The 16,300-nt window shown below is 41.7% G+C and overlaps 1 protein-coding gene across 2 annotated transcripts in view; it reads left to right on the forward strand.

Moving 5' to 3' along the window:
* Positions 1 to 2,253: 2,253 nt before the first annotated feature.
* The window catches only part of dpydb (dihydropyrimidine dehydrogenase b), a 39,039-nt gene continuing 24,992 nt past the window's right edge, over positions 2,254 to 16,300 (forward strand). For both annotated transcript variants that reach the window (XM_033650783.2, XM_078172911.1), the window contains exons 1-3: positions 2,254 to 2,481; positions 14,007 to 14,117; positions 14,272 to 14,354. In XM_033650783.2, coding sequence (XP_033506674.1) covers positions 2,452 to 2,481; positions 14,007 to 14,117; positions 14,272 to 14,354 — 224 coding nt within the window. In that variant the 5' untranslated portion in view covers positions 2,254 to 2,451. The remainder of the gene's footprint in view (positions 2,482 to 14,006; positions 14,118 to 14,271; positions 14,355 to 16,300) is intronic.

The following is a 16,300-nucleotide window of genomic DNA, read 5'->3' on the forward strand; positions in this document are numbered from 1 at the left end:
GGAGGGTGGTCACTATGCTTTCATGGTGACGCGTGATGATTAGCATTAACCGCCGCTAACTGCCATACGAACGCAGTGCAGTGCAGCAGCAGTGAGGTAGCTAGAAGGATACACTGAAAGGGAGTTGCATGCGCGGGCCATTGGACTGTCTACCACAACAACAAATAGAGAGTCTCGGATTACAACACACACATAGAGGGACTGTGACTTCATTCTCTGCTGTACCTCTACCTTAGTCTAGAAAATGCAGGGCTGTACTACATTATACAGCTGGAAATGCAGGATTTGTTAAAGCCCCTCTGGCATACACAACAAAGACAAATAACAAAGACCATCCAGGGTAAAAATGCAGAATAGCCATTAGAAAGATGAGAGCAGGTGGAGGCTGAATGTCTCATTTTCGACTTTCTCCTCATTGGATTTACATGTTTGTAGTTCTGCATTTCTTCAATGCATCAAGATTTTTGCATTCTGTTTTTTCACACTTGTAAAGGAACTTTGTGCCCGCTGTCACACCAAATCAATAAAATCAATCAGTGTTTGCATTTTAAAATTACTTGAGGTTTGGTGGATCATATCCCATTCAATTTAGTTTTATTTTTTATTTCTGTCAATGGGTCATAAAATCTATCAGTTTAACCATGTTCGCAGTAAAATATTTTTATACAAAAATCCATTTGGTGATGCAGTCACCATGGTTCTTCATTTCATCCTCCGTTACCTGGACTCCTCAGGAACCTTGGCCAGGATCCTGTTTGTGGTTTTCAGCTTTGCCTTCAGTACCATCGTTCTGGCTCTGCTGCAGGACAAGCTCTCCCAGCTGCACATGCCCGACTCTACCTGCAGGTTAATCAAAGACTTCCTGTCTGACAGGAGAAACTGGAGAAACACCCCTCTGACTCCTGGACCATAACCACCACTTTCCCTCAAAGTCTACGTTCCTTTCTCTCTGCTCTTCTCCCTGTGTACCAATGGCTGCACCTCCAGTCACCAGTCTGTCAAGCTCCTGAAATTTGTGGATGACACCACCCTCATTGGATTCATCTCTGGTAGGGATGAGTCCGCCTACAGGTGGCAGATGGACCATCTGGTGACCTGGTGTGGCCAAAACAACTTGGAACACAACGCTCCGAAGACAGTGGAGATGGTTGTGGATTTCCAGAAGAATGCAGCCCCACAAGCCTGGATCACCCTGTGTGACTCGCCAGTTCACACTGTGGAGTTCTTCTGCTTCCTGGGCTCCATCATCACCCAGGAACTCAAACTGCAGACTGCAGCATATCATTCACTCTGCTGAGAAGGTGAACGGCTGCAATCTGCCATCCCTCCAGAACCAGCACGCCTTCAGGACTCTGAGGCAGGCAGAAAAGATATTGGCTGACTCCTACTACCACAGACACTAACTCTTTGAAACACTCCCCTATGGTCAGAGGCTGCCTCATGCCAGATAAACAGTTTCTTCTTGACTGCAGCTGGCCTCATCAACAAGACCCTGAATACCCACTGACACTGACTCCCACCCTGACACTCCCGACACAATTAACGCACATCCTACCATTATTACTATCACAACTCTTGCACATATTCTTTTAAGTGTATTATACTGTGAACATTATACTGAACAACGACACACTTGATCAACATTTACTTTAATAATGTTACACATTTACATATTCTTTTACATGCATTTTTTCCTCTTTCTCTTTTATATTACGCCTTTATATTTTTTGCATTGTTTTAAATGTTACGCACCAAATCATCACCGTGTTAAATTCCTTGTATGGCAAAGTAACTTGGTGATAGAACATTTCTGATTCTGAAGATTTTATCGATGGGAGACCTAAGAGGCTATGGAAAAACATATAACAGACCCTCTGGTGCTTGTCATAAGTTTGGATTGCAGAGAAACAACCTCATAGCACTACCTGGCACTGTCCCGTCTGACTTCAGATGAACAGAAGATGTTTGTTCTGTGAGGAGAGTGAAGTGCCTACAAAGTGGAAGAGAAAGTGTAGCAGTCTTTAGACAGGCAGGAAGGAGTTAAAAGAAAAATGCAGGGTGGAGTTTGAGCCTGACAGTTCAGTGTGGTTATTGTTTGATTTATCCAGAACACAGGAGCAATGCACCCAGAAACATATCTGCTGTCCAGCTCTGCTGAACGTTGACCCTCAGAGAACCATATCAGTTTTGTCTGTCAGTCTATCTTATCAACAGATCAGTTGAAGAAAAGACAACATATGGTGGCTTTTAACGGTCAGCCTGTTGTTTAACTGTCAGTGAGAGAAGAGGGTGAGTGGATAAGAACGGTCAGCTCATAGATAGTTCCTTTTTGGGAGCAGAGCAGTCCCGGACAGTGCTTCGGACCTCTGATCCACAAACGAGAATCTCCTGAAGATCTTCAGTAGGCTAAGCATTTGAAAGCTTTTGGTCCTCAAACCAGCCAGAAGCATCATGTTGAGTAAAGACCTTCCAGACATTGAGGTAAGTTATTGTGTGTTTATCGCTTTCTTTTACCTTTTCCCTCAGTAGCATTCTCTCTTTACTCTCTGTAGTGTCTGCAGGTGGGCGGAGGATAAATCGACCTAAGACTCACAGTATATAAACACATAACTGTGCTATTATTAACTTTGATAAAATACATGTAGGCTACACATCGAAGTACAAAGCATCCAACTCTTTATTAACTTGTGTGAGGATAAGCACTTAGAGGAACAGAAAACAATCACACATTTTCTGAATGTTAATACTTTTGTTGATCATATTGATGGTTGTTAAGCTGATGCTCAATGCTCTTATTTTGTTAACAGTGTTATTGCTAATACGTTTTCTGTCTTCCTACCTGTTTATTGGACTGCAAACCTGCAAACCGACTTTACTCTGTTACACAGCAGTGGCATAGAAAAAGTCTGTGTAGCCTACGATGTGACAGGCCTTGGGTATGATAGTTTATAGAGGATTCAAATTTCAAATAAGTCATCAACCATCTATATGCATCACGCGTCATCGTTTAATGCCACTGGTATGGCTCCCGTGACCGTCTTGTGTGTGCACCGCACCCTTTTCTGGGTAGAGTTGCTGCAGTCAGATCACTTGAATCTTACCCGCATACAGCAATACTATTTTCTGATTGGCTGATAGGTAGCTGTATGTTATTTTTTGATTGGCTGATGGGTAGCTGCGTCTTACTTTTATTAGCTGGAGTATGGCAAGCTCTTGTTGAGCTCTACGGTACCTACAGCGTCTTGCAACACGTTCCACTCCGTATACAGCGGTATAACTTGGTGGGCGTTATCATAATAATTTTCTTATGCGCGAGAAATACCAGGTGTGGCGGGTGAGAGTGTGAAAAGGTTAACATGCGTGTGTCACAGTAGGCTCGTTGGAGATGAACTGCGCCTCGCCTGAAAAGTAGACGAGAGCAGGTGGCCGCAGCGGGGGCGGTGACAAAAAGCTGCGGTGACGTCGGACAGTTTCCCGACAGTTTCCAGCAGCCTTCAGTCTGGCAGGAAGTCACAGACACACTAACATCCTGTCTGGAATGATGTCAGTTCATTAAAAAAGTGATCAGACCCATATATCAGTTTGTTTTCACCATCAGTCACACAACATGTTTTCTGTGAACAGAATAAACCTTCAGATCAGACAAATACAATCTTAATCTCTAGAATTCAACAAAAATGAATAGTTTATCTAAAATGTCATCTTGTTGAGTCGACATCTGAACCAGTGAGCTGTTAGATCAGGTGAGAGCCAGGCGGTGCAGTCGGTGGAGAGCAACTGCAGCGCCTGGCTCTAAAAACTGCAGCCGCCTCGCTCTCGCGGCTTTATCGACGTCCACTTTTGTAATATGTCAGAGCAAGTCGGGATGATGTCGGACACAAAACTAACCGGCATGCATTGTGTGCCGATCGCCGGTGATCGAATCTGCGCAGGACTGGCTCATCTCGAACGAACCTACTCTCAAGTAGGCTAGCTACTGACGGCTTCCGGCCTGCGGGAAGGCAGGGCTGCCCATGTCACATACGTCAGACATCAATCACGATGTCGGACGTCGAGCTGTATTTTGAGACTCTAATGCAAATGACTACCAAAGGAAAAGTAGCTCTATTGATTTGTTAAAAATGAACAGACTTAGTCTGGAAGCAATAGTCAGCAGTAGGTCAGGAAAAAACTGACTGGGAAAAAAAGACTGGAACCTCGTTGACATCCTCCACATCCACTGTCACATGGTAGGTGGAGAATCCTATTGTCTGTCCTCTCATGCTCCCACCAGCACCATCGGAAGCACCACCACCACCACTCAAGAATAATTTGTTTAATTTCAACAATTTATTTTGACAAATAACAAAGGTCAAAACATATAGACAACACGAACCCAACTTCTCTGTGATTCCTAGAAGAAAAACATAACATTTCACTCAACTTGGACACAAAAGTAGAATGTTTGTCAATAATAAATAAAGTTATTTATTTAGTCATGAGGGCATGTACTCAATCTGGATGAATAGAATGGAAGAACGATAAATATTTGTTGCGAATATAATTGATGGCTTGTTGGCAACCCCCAATTAAAAATGGCTAGAGAAAAACGTTCAAATGGTGTCAACTTTATGTAGTTTTTAGTCATTCTGTCTTCAAAGTCATTAAAAAAGAAAAGTACTAAAAAATAAAAACAAAAGTATAAGAGAGCTTTAAACACTGTATCGAAATAAAAATACTCACAGACCAATCCATGGCTCATTTACTCACAAAGCCCTGCACACATCTGGCAGAACTTTGAGCAGAAGCCTGGGTGAGAGTTCTCAGAATAGATTCCCTGCAGCTTCCCTCGTTTTCCTTTTCCTGCATAGCCTGTGGGTAAATTAAAAAATAATAAGAATAAGAATAATTAAATCCCGCAGGCTGCAGCCATTACCCCCTCCACTCTCAAAGCGTGAGACTTCGAGAGCCCTGTGGTTATCCAGTAGACCACTTGTGTTCAGATTCCGTTGCTGCCTATATCACTTAACTTAGAAGGTCAAAGTGCACAGCGCAGCATTATTACATCCACACTCTCACTAGCATGCTCACTAATCACGTTAGCAGTTGTGTTGGCACAACTGGAGATATTGCTTTTGGTAGAAATTGTTGGACTAAGAGTCTCATCCTACTGTCCAATGTGCTATGTGTGAGCTCAGTCCTGCGTGTTCTTTAATGAAGCAATAGGAGAAGATATTCGGTCTCAGTTAATGTAGTTTATTAAGCAGTAAAGGAATAAAATTACAGAGCTCTGGGTCTCAACTTCACGTCCCTGACGAACAACAAAGGTGTGTCAGTTCACGAAGTCTGACCTCCTGTCCTTTCCCTGACCCAGTATATTTGAGCGTAACAGAGTGTCATTGTGCACGCAAGGCATTGTCCTCTTCTCATTGGCAGTTCCACTTCCTCCTTCACCACACCACGCCCCTGCCTCGTGTTAATCTGACTCCTTCCCGCTGGCGGTGGGGGCGTGGTTCCTGTTTTGAAAGACAAGAGAACAACACAACTCCGTACACGTGCTGTACCTTACTATCTGTATATCACTTTCTATTCTTTTTACCATATATGAAACTAATTTTCTAAGCATTGCGGTATGTGCTCCTCAGACTTCATGTCTCTTCCTCTCCTGTACTTCTCCACTTCTGCAAAGCAAACACATTCAGATCAGCTGAAATCATCTCAGTATTCTCATTGTTCACACATCTAAAACTTATATAGTGAAACACAACTTATAGTAAAACACATAAAATCATTCTATTCCCAACAAAATCAACACGTCTTTTTCCACAGGACAAAACAATGGATGGTCACACAACACTTCGTCCAACTCATTCTACCATGAGCAATTTATAGACCAGTGGTTCCCAACTGGTGGGTGGCAGTCTAAAAGTTGGTCCAATCCTGAATGGATCTCAAGTGACTCGCGAATATGTCAAGTTTGTAAAAAGCACACTTTATTTTGAAGTACAGTGAATTTCTGACACGTAGCTTTTATTTTGCAGTGCTGTTTCCTGCTGTAGAGTAAGTGACAGGCAGCTACTTGACAGGGACAGCAAACTAGCTCTACCACATGCCCAAATGCACGTAAAACAATGAATATATTAAACTGTGTGGACCTAGAACTAATGACTTATGCCTGGTACACACTACACGATATCAGCCCGATTCTAGCCCGACGCAGCGATGTACGGTGTCGGCATGGATCGTAAGCGACAATTCATCGTTTCATCTCGTGTAGTGTGTCTTAAGCCCCTTTTACACTGTCAGATTTTCCACGAATGTAGGGCCGTTTTGCCATCGGGGTAGTCATATTGGCGGAACCCTTTTAGTTTAAACAGACCAAGGCGGCCTTCTGCAACGGAAGGGGCTGTTGAAGACTTGTGGGAGGAACTGTTGATTCAGTTCAGGAGGAACTGTTGATTCAGCCAGTGGGTCGCACGTGTGACCCACTGGCGGTGGATAAACAGGAAACAGCTGATTTAGCGAGCAGCTAGTAGCAAGAGGGAAACGCAAACCTGACAGACACTGTAAAGATGAGCACCTGGGGAGACAAGGAATCGCGCACCCTCCTTGTCCTTGCAAACGAAGAGGCCATTAACCGTCAGATGACGGGAACGGTGAGGAACAGGCTGACTCACGAGAGAATCCCCGAAGGACTGACTAGCTGCAGCTTCCCTCCCACGTCACTATTTATGTCACATGCTGAGCTACACGTTTTGTTACTTGCTCACGCCCCCCATTGCCCCGAAAAAGGCGCATTCTGTATAAACAAAAGTAGGTATGTGGCATGCACTCCCCGATTTTGTTTTTATACTGCCAATGCTGAAAAAAGACTGATTGGGCTTTCCTGCAAATTTGCACAACTCCTATTTAAAAAGGGCTATAGTTAATGACAACCGACACCACATCTGGGACGCCTCACAATGTTCCAACTGAAAGTCGAGCATGTTTGATTTTCTTTTTGTCGTTCACGAGTGCTCCCGTCACAGCCATCACTTTGACCATTAGAAACACAGAGTGATCTGCTGCCATAGACAACTGTATGGCAACAACAACCCAGGCTTTTTGATATTTCCTGCAGGGATGCATGCTACACACAGTAAAAAGGGAAAATGATGGTGCGAAATAGCAAAGGCACTTTATCAACCTAGTGAGTACTGCCATTAGCATCAAGCTAGCAAACAATGTTACTTCTTTATAATGGAGACGGACATACAGTAAGAAAATTAAAAAATAGTGGTGGGCCTCTTTTACTACAGAGGCTACCAGCTTCATTTGAAACAGACTACATTATAAAAAGGGCTGTTATTTATTATTCCCTCTGTGTTTTTATGTTCTTACTTTACTATGCTCCCACTTCGGTTGGGGAATCCCTTCATTTTCTAAATAGGCTTTAATTGTGAAATATTTGCAGGAACTTGCTGTGGAGGATTCAGTGACTTGTATGTTTGCATACGCTACTTCAAATTTAGCTCCTGACATCTACTGGCGCCTTTTTACATTACTACAATAACATTTCACCTGGCACATAAATAGACAGTGACTGAAATAATTGTAAAAATAATCACACACGTCGTGAAAGACGACCAGGGATGATTGGTGTGAACCATCATGTAGTGTGTCATGTCTGTCAGCCAAGTCACGGCATGATTTTATGACTCCACAATCGTGTAATGCGACATAGTGACTTTCAGAACAGGCAGAAAAGTTGTGTGCACCAGGCATAAGGAGATATCTGGACCCGTGGCTGGACCAGTTAGGAACCACTTTTGAAGAGTGTTTGTTCCTTATCGGTAAAACAACCACCATGACCAGCACTGATGATGCAGTCTTTGTCAGGGACGCATAAGGGAACATTAACGTTTACACTACAAAAGATATGTGGTCAAGTGTGTCCCAGACTACCTTGGCAAGTGATTTGAGTGATCTGATCACATCTTGGTGGCCATTAAAACTTGTATTGAGCGCTATCTGACTGTGATCGGATGCATGTTAATACCAAGTATAAATAGGCTCATAGAAACACTAAAGAGTGCTCTTTGCATTGCTATCAGATGCCAAAGGGTGATAAGGCCTCGATATTTGAAAACTTTTGTTTGTAACATCAACTGGTTGATGTTACAAACTAAATGTGTGGGGTTTGAAAGAAGTGAGCATTTAGGAAGCAGAAAGGGTCTAATGAAAGACACCATTGAGTTGCATTATGGGAAATGTAGGATCCAGTATTTTTGGAATTTTTCCGGCCCCTACTCCCATAATAGTGACCTAGCTTTCTTAAATCTTTCTCTCAGGAGTCCCCTGATTTAATGGAAATGCAATAATACATCTCTAGAGTAGCCCTTTAAATTAATCAGTCACTCTTAATACAGGTGAGATCATTGTTGGCATACCTTGAAAATATACAGAAATGTATTACCTAAAAGTCCTCTAACACAGTTTAATAAGATAACACACTGTTGCATTCCAACATGGGTGGTCTGTGAGACTTTAAAGCAAAATAACATGTAAAAATTTGACTTGAATAGTGACTTGAAACAGTCACTTCCTGCAGTGAACACACTAATGCAATTACAAAATGCACAAACAGAGTGGACCAACTGTCAAATATCAGTAACTGCACAGCACGTTAAACCTTAGAAGCTGACTTCAGAGTTTTTGTCTTGGCCCAACAAAAGCATCCTTGGACATACAATATATGGTCCATTCACACTTTTAAAGTTTAAGAAAAGCTGTTGGTTTGCCTACAATCTTGGTGTAATCTAAGATATTCACCACAATATACATACTCTCATGATATTCTGTTTTCTGTTTTCTATATCTCACACAATGATGTATTCTGTCACTTAACACGTCACAGCAGCAGTTAGGATTAAAAGAATAAAAAGCCATGTTATATAGTCCTAATATGGCTTTACAGTCTTATGCAACAAGCCACATGATTTACGATCACAGTGGAGGGTGCCATGGAAGAGGAGGGGGAAGTTTCGACATCTGCCATAAAAGAAAGTCTGCATTCAACTATATTAGTTTTAGAGATAAGAATATGTATGGGTGACGCAAATGATAATATAATAACTACCAGATTACATAATACTGTTATGTTTTGGTTTTGTGTTTGGACCCCAAATGCAGAGATGGAAGCAAAAAAAAAACAGTTCAAAGTGTTTATTGAAAAACACTAAGTTCAAAATCAGAAAAAGGGGCAAATGGAAGCGGCGGAGGACTGGCTGGCGTTGCTGGAACAGACTCAGCATGCGGAGACACTGAAGCACTGGAAGCTGCAATCAGGTACAGCAGGAGGCACACCAGTAGCTGCACAAAAACAAAAGCACTTAAGAGCGATGAAAAAACACGAAATTCACTTCTTCACAAAAGACTGGAGCCACTACGTTACCAACTGAGACGGGATAATCTGGCACAGGAGTGGTGTCTTGACCAGGCTTTATTGCAGGAGTGATTACTGGATGAACACCAGATGTGCCTCATTATGAAGAGCTGATGTCCTGACAAATAGACCTACCGCTGAGAATGACCTACCAACGCGATGTGCGCATGTGCAGAGCGAAAAAATTTTTTCCAGAGGACACGCCCAAAATTTTAAACTACCCGGGATCTTCGCAGGTAGGAAATATCTATCAGAATGGACTATTACCTCTAGAAATGTAATTAAAAATATGGTAGCTCATTCTGTCAGGTAGGAAATATCCATCAGAATGGACTATTACCTCTATAAATGTGATTATAAGTAGAGTAGCTCATTCTGTCAGGTAGGAAATATCTATCAGAATGGACTATTACCTCTATAAATGTGATTAAAAATATGGTAGCTCATTCTGTCAGGTAGGAAGTATCTATCAGAATGGACTATTACCTCTATAAATTTAATTAAATATATGGTAGCTCATTCTGTCAGGTAGGAAATATCTATCAGAATGGACTATTACCTCTAGAAATGTAATTAAATATATGGTAGCTCATTCTGTCAGGTAGGAAATATCTATCAGAATGGACTATTACCTCTAGAAATGTAGTTAAAAATATGGTAGCTCATTTTGTCAGGTAGGAAATATCTATCAGAATGGACTATTATCTCTATAAATGTAGTTAAAATATGGTAGCTCATTCAAGCAAATGTAAGTTTGCTTTCCATTTGCAGGAACAGATTTCAGACATTATGTGCCCATCAGAGACAAATGTCACACTGAGGTAATAGTCCATTCTGAAAGATACTTTCTACCTGACAGAATGAGCTACTCTACTTATAATCACATTTATAGAGGTAATAGTCCATTCTGATGGATATTTCCTACCTGACAGAATGAGCTACCATATTTTTAATTACATTTCTAGAGGTAATAGTCCATTCTGATAGATATTTCCTACCTGACAGAATGAGCTACCATATATTTTATCACATTTATAGAGGTAATAGTCCATTCTGATAAATATGTTCTACCTGACAGAATGAGCTACCATATTTTTAATTACATTTATAGAGGTAATAGTCCATTCTGATAGATATTTCCTACCTGACAGAATGAGCTACTCTACTTATAACCACATTTCTAGAGGTAATAGTCCATTCTGATAGATATTTCCTACCTGACAGAATGAGCTACCATATTTTTAATAACATTTCTAGAGGTAATAGTCCATTCTGATAGATATTTCCTACCCGACAGAGTGAGCTACTCTGCTTATAGTTACATTTATATAGGCTGTATGTCTGCTTCTTACACATATCTGACCTAAGTAGCCAGGGGCGAAAATCCCATTTCATAGTTGGGGGGGACAATAAACAGTAAAATTTTAGAGAATAATTCCAGGGGGGGGACAAGGAAAAAAAGTTGTAGCCTGTCTTTTATACAGCATCTTTTACCGCAATTTGACGCTTTAATCTTTTCTCTGTCTCTCCAACAGGCAGGCATAGGACCTTTCTTAGCACTGGCTGAGTCCACCTGCACATGTCCAGATTTAAAACAAAATGATTGAAATCAAATTAACATGTACACAACGACAACAGTCAGGTGCGCCGTGCTGTCCAAGGTGCTGAGCGTGTCTGGAGCAGAGCAGGTCTCTGTCTCCCCGTGTGCAGTAGTGTGAATATTTATGCTATTAAGTAAGCGGAGAAAACATGTCTCTTGTTGTTTAATAGCAGCAAAACAATAAGGCTTCATTCATCAAAGACCGAAACTCGATCTCTCTCCTTCTCTCCCTCTTTTTCATCTGGCTCAGGTGTGTGGAATGGATCTGTTGTCTCTGGCCGGCTGCAGGAGCAAACCGTTTTGTTTGTTTTTTTCGTTTTTTTACCGGCAGTGAGATAAACATTTCCTGCAATTAAACTGGTGAACTGGTTTATAAACAGTGTGCTGTGAGATCTGCCGCTGCGCACCTCAAAACCGTGCATAATGATTGCTCGTAATGGCCGCTCCTCGTCAGTTAAACTGCACATCTGTCATGTTTGTCTCACTGACAGGTGGAGAGCCTACAGATATTAACTACGAGCCACTCCGTCACTGACTGCTCTTGTCTTGTCCTCTCCCTCTTCTTTCTCTCCTGTCCTCTCTGACTATCACAACTCTGGCTTTTGAACAATGCAGGAGAAATGTTGCAGACAGTTTATATTATCAGCCTGGGCCTGGGGCTTGTTGTAACAGTAAATGGGATGTGTTGTAACTTGTGTAAGTTAAACTGTATCTGCAAGTGTACATCTTACCCTGCGCGATGTGGGCAGCGGTTCCAGCCACATGCTGCAACTGCTACCAAGTACTAACGGCTGCTAGCCCCGCCCGTTGGAAAGAGTGTGGGATATACCACTACTAGGAATGGGAGGGGGGGACTAAATCTTTTGAGATTTAAATAGCACATTATTGCATGATTATAATGAGCACCGCTTACATTGTGCTTTTAATAAATACTACTGCATTGTTCAAAAATTATTAATTGTGTCTCAAATTATTCTAGGGGGGTACAGCTTTATTGAAGGGGGAGTCACGTCCCCCCTGTCCCCCCCGGGATTTCCGCCCCTGTGAGTAGCTACTAAACAATGTTTTTGCCAGGGTAGGTCATTACGACTGAGAGGCTTAGTTCATCAGACTAGTCTGACAGGATGAGCTACTGGTAGCTCATCCTGAGTGGGTAGCGCAAACTTTCAGAACACCGGCCAGCCACACCCTCAGCTGCACACACACTGCCAGGGAGAGAAAAGGGAGGGGGAAAAAGAAAAAACACAGAACATCCCAAACACAAAACCAAACACCAAAACAAACATTATCATGACAAAATATCATAAACTACCTGTCTAAATGGAATAAAAGTTTTTTAAAAATTATATTAAACTACTGGAAATTGGATATAAAACATCTCACTTTAATATTCAGAGCAAACTTATGATGATGATAATAAGTATTTGAGATCCTGATCCAACTGGTAGGATCCTGGTAGGTTCATATAGTTTGTATCTTGCTTTTTTGCCAGATATATTTCCTGTGGCAACAACATGTGAGTATGGAAAATTATTTCTAACCTCAGGGCATTGACCTTGCAGCTCATCATTATCTTATCATCTTGACCCCAACCATTCAAACAAGCCAACTTCCTAGAATGTTCAGTAGTTTTAGTGTTGCTGTCAGCAGATCTGTTTGTGTCTGTGCTATAAAGACAGGTAATAGTAGCAGTGGTGCCCCCAGAAATGTCATGAGGGTTGCTGATAGGGTGGAGCTTAGATTCTCTGCCCGAGCCCGGCCCGACCGGGAGCCCCCCTTCCTCTGACGGGCCCAGGCCGGGCCTGGTCAGATATGACGGGGTTTTTTTTGTTTTAAAGCTATGATTTGATAATGTTATAGGCTATGTATTGTAGCGACCCTGCAGTAAATGTTCTGTTATAATGTCAATGTTCTGTGAGTTAATGGCATGTTTGTGATTGAATGAGGTACGGGGTGCGAGTGTGACGGGGATGAGGAGGGCTGTGTGAGTGCGCGTGCTGGTGTGTGTATGAGCGTGCTGGAGGAGAGAGCAGGAGTGCACAGATGGAGTTACAGCTAAGTTGTTGTTTGTTGGTTGTTTTGGCGTGGTTACGGCCAACAGTAACCTGTACTGTTCAGTAATAAACGGTGGTTTAATTGCAGAATAACTGCGTCATCCTTTCCACACGTCCTGGCGGACGCTACAGTATTATAAAAAATAAAATTAAACCACACTTCGTATGACACATAGCCTAAAGTTACAACAAACTTAGGGCCGAATTCACAAAGAATGAACTGCGGCCGCTGATAGCACCTTGAATTGCACTTCATTTGCACCCGCAGTTTGCTCCGTCTTAACGTCCTATTCACAAAGGATATTGCGCTAATGATATACCAGCACAAACACGCCCACAAAGTTTGGCAGCTGAGTGCAGTTTGCCCCTGATTGCAATTATAGCCACATGGCAAAGTATAAATGCTGGCTTTGCGCCAAGAACACCATGGCAGAACAATGGCAGAATACTGAATACTGTATACCCTCATGTAGTGATGTCTGCTGGTGAGTCAGTCTAACAGTGTCGGATGGGTTGAGGCTGTGGATTTGACCAAGTTTGACCACTTTATCACTATTCCCTCTCACTTGTAGCTATTTTTTCGTTATCTTTTGAATTTAATATGAATTATGAAACCGTTTTTGTTCATGTTTGTTTCCCCCGTTTCGTAAAATAAATTATTGAAAGTTGCTTGTCGTTATTCCAAATGGTCACTATTTGATTTTGGAATATCAAACTAAAGACTAAAAGAACAATAATATTACAAGCACTACAAGTGAAGAAGTGTGACAGGAATATGTCAATCGATAAACCTATCTTTCCCTACAATGATGCAAACGTGTGTTTCCTAATAAAATTCACAGTTTTGTTTTTTTGTTGTTGTTTTAGGCAAGAAACACTATTCTGTTTGTGTCGTTCAGAGTCTAATAATCAAGAGTTTTATGTATGTGTTGATCTGTTTCACCCACAGAGCATCCTGGCTCTGAATCCCAGGGTGAAGACTCATGCTCAGATCGTATCCACAGCGAGCAAAAAGAAAGAAAAGAAACACTGGAAGAGAAACCCCGAAAGGAGCTGTGATGTAAGTACACCATACGTACACACACAACTTGGCTAGAGTTGCACAGTTTAGTCGATGTAGCAATATTTTCACCCTCCATGTCTGCTTTTTTCCCTCCTCTTTTCCCTGTCTGCTTTTTCATTATTCAATTTCCTCCCTTCTTTCTTCCTCTTAGTCCTGTGTGAAGTTAGAGAACAACTTTGATGACATCAAGCACACAACATTGAGCGAGCGTGGAGCTCTACGGGAAGCACTCAGGTGAGAATGAGTTACTTTAAATTTTTTTCTTTTCTTTTCTTTTTTTTAAAGTAAAGTACCACTTTCAGCTGACTTGTATCATGCACCAAATCTCACAAACTCACTCCCTTGCAGATAAAGGCACATGTTACCTTATCACCATCAGTCCAGTATAAATAAATAGTCATCAGAATAAAATATCTCAGCTGAAGTGCAATGTCCAGAGTGGAAGTTAACACCTCAGCTGAAATATAAATGCTACACAGGAGTAGCATATTTAGCATATTTACTACTATTTTGACAGTATTTAGCATGATGATCAGCTTAATTATTTCCTGGATTTCGTGTTGGTTACCATAGTCCCTAAATGTATGTACAAACGCAGGAAATGTGTTTCAAATCGGTGGAGGAGACCCATAACCCCTATTCTTCTGCTTATCATCTTCACTGATCTTGCCAGCAAGCTTTTCATCCTCCACAGTCGACTTCATGTTGAAAGCGTACGACTCCAGGCCGTTCTTAGCAGACACCTTGTCACGCTGGACATTGTCTTCAGCCTTGTACTTCTCAGCTTCCTGGACCATGCGTTCAACCCACACACTTCTCAGACCAAAGTTACACCCTTGTATCATAGTAGCTACATTGCCATTAAATTCTGCATAGACATTTATGATCCCCAGGTGATGGGGACACCTCTACTCACTTTGATGATCCTCTGACCGTTTTTAGTCAAAAAGCTCTACAACTATTGGTACATAAATTTGGTATACACATTCTTGTCCACCTCAAAATGAACTGTAATCACTATAGGGATCCTTTGACTTTTTCTTCTAGCAGTAGCTCTGTCTCTCTTCAGTTTGTTCTGTACTTTGGTTAATGACTAAAAACCTGAATAACTAATGACATTCCCATCAGTCTTGGCTGTACTTAGTGTCAGTGTTTATTAGTGGAAGTGGGAACAAGTCGTTGTTTTACAAGTCACAAGTAAGTCTCATGCCTTTGCACCCAAGTCCCAACTCAGAACTGACAAGTCAAGTCCCAAGTCCTAAGCTTTGAATTTCAAGTCCTAAATAAGTCATAATGTGCTCTTCACCACACATAATACCATTTTAAAATGGTAAAGTAAAAGTAGCATGATGTGAAAAGATGGCTGGTTGCCGTTAGCTCGGCTGCATCAGGGGAAACACGGTCAACAAAGAAAGTCTGAGTAGATGTAACGACCTCGGACACGAAACTGGTGGACTCAAATGCACGACTCAAGCAGTGGTAGGTATAACAAAAGTATTTTACTTGGCAAAAATTCAATCAAAACAAAACCACTCACAAAGAGGATCAAAGTACAACAAAGAAAAACGCTCACTTGGAGGATCAAAAAATATCACAAACTTAAATAAAACCTGATAACATGAAAACCTGGCTGGGACATTTGACGAGGCCATCAATCAGACTGAACAAGACGAACTGGCAACAAGACAAAGGGAGACAAGGACTATTTATACATGAGGTAGGGGAAAACGGGAAACCAATCAGGGGCGGGGTAGACAATCACAATGGCGGGAAATTCACACAAAGGGAGGCTCTGAAACGAGAGGGAAAAGGTGAGTACAAAATAAAGCAGGAAGTGCACGACGAGACTAGACATGAGTGACTTTAACTTAACATAAAGTGCTCATGACAACAAAGGACAAAACATGAAACTAAACTAAGGTATGACATAAAACATGAAGCACTAAACATGAACATGAATAAAATTAACATACTTGACGAGACACAACAGTAGAACAGGCAGGAGGGGGGTGGTGTTTGGGTCCAACAACCACCAACTGAAGTGCCATTTTAACACCAAACTCTTTTTTACTAAGCCCAACCACATGCTTTTATAGCCTAATCCCAACCACATGCCTGCGTTCAGAAAAGTCTGTAGAGGAGTGCTTCCAGGACTCAAATTGTTTGCTTGAGGTGCTCTT

This window comes from Epinephelus lanceolatus, chromosome 12 (assembly GCF_041903045.1).
Source record: "Epinephelus lanceolatus isolate andai-2023 chromosome 12, ASM4190304v1, whole genome shotgun sequence".
Lineage (NCBI taxonomy): Eukaryota > Metazoa > Chordata > Actinopteri > Perciformes > Serranidae > Epinephelus > Epinephelus lanceolatus.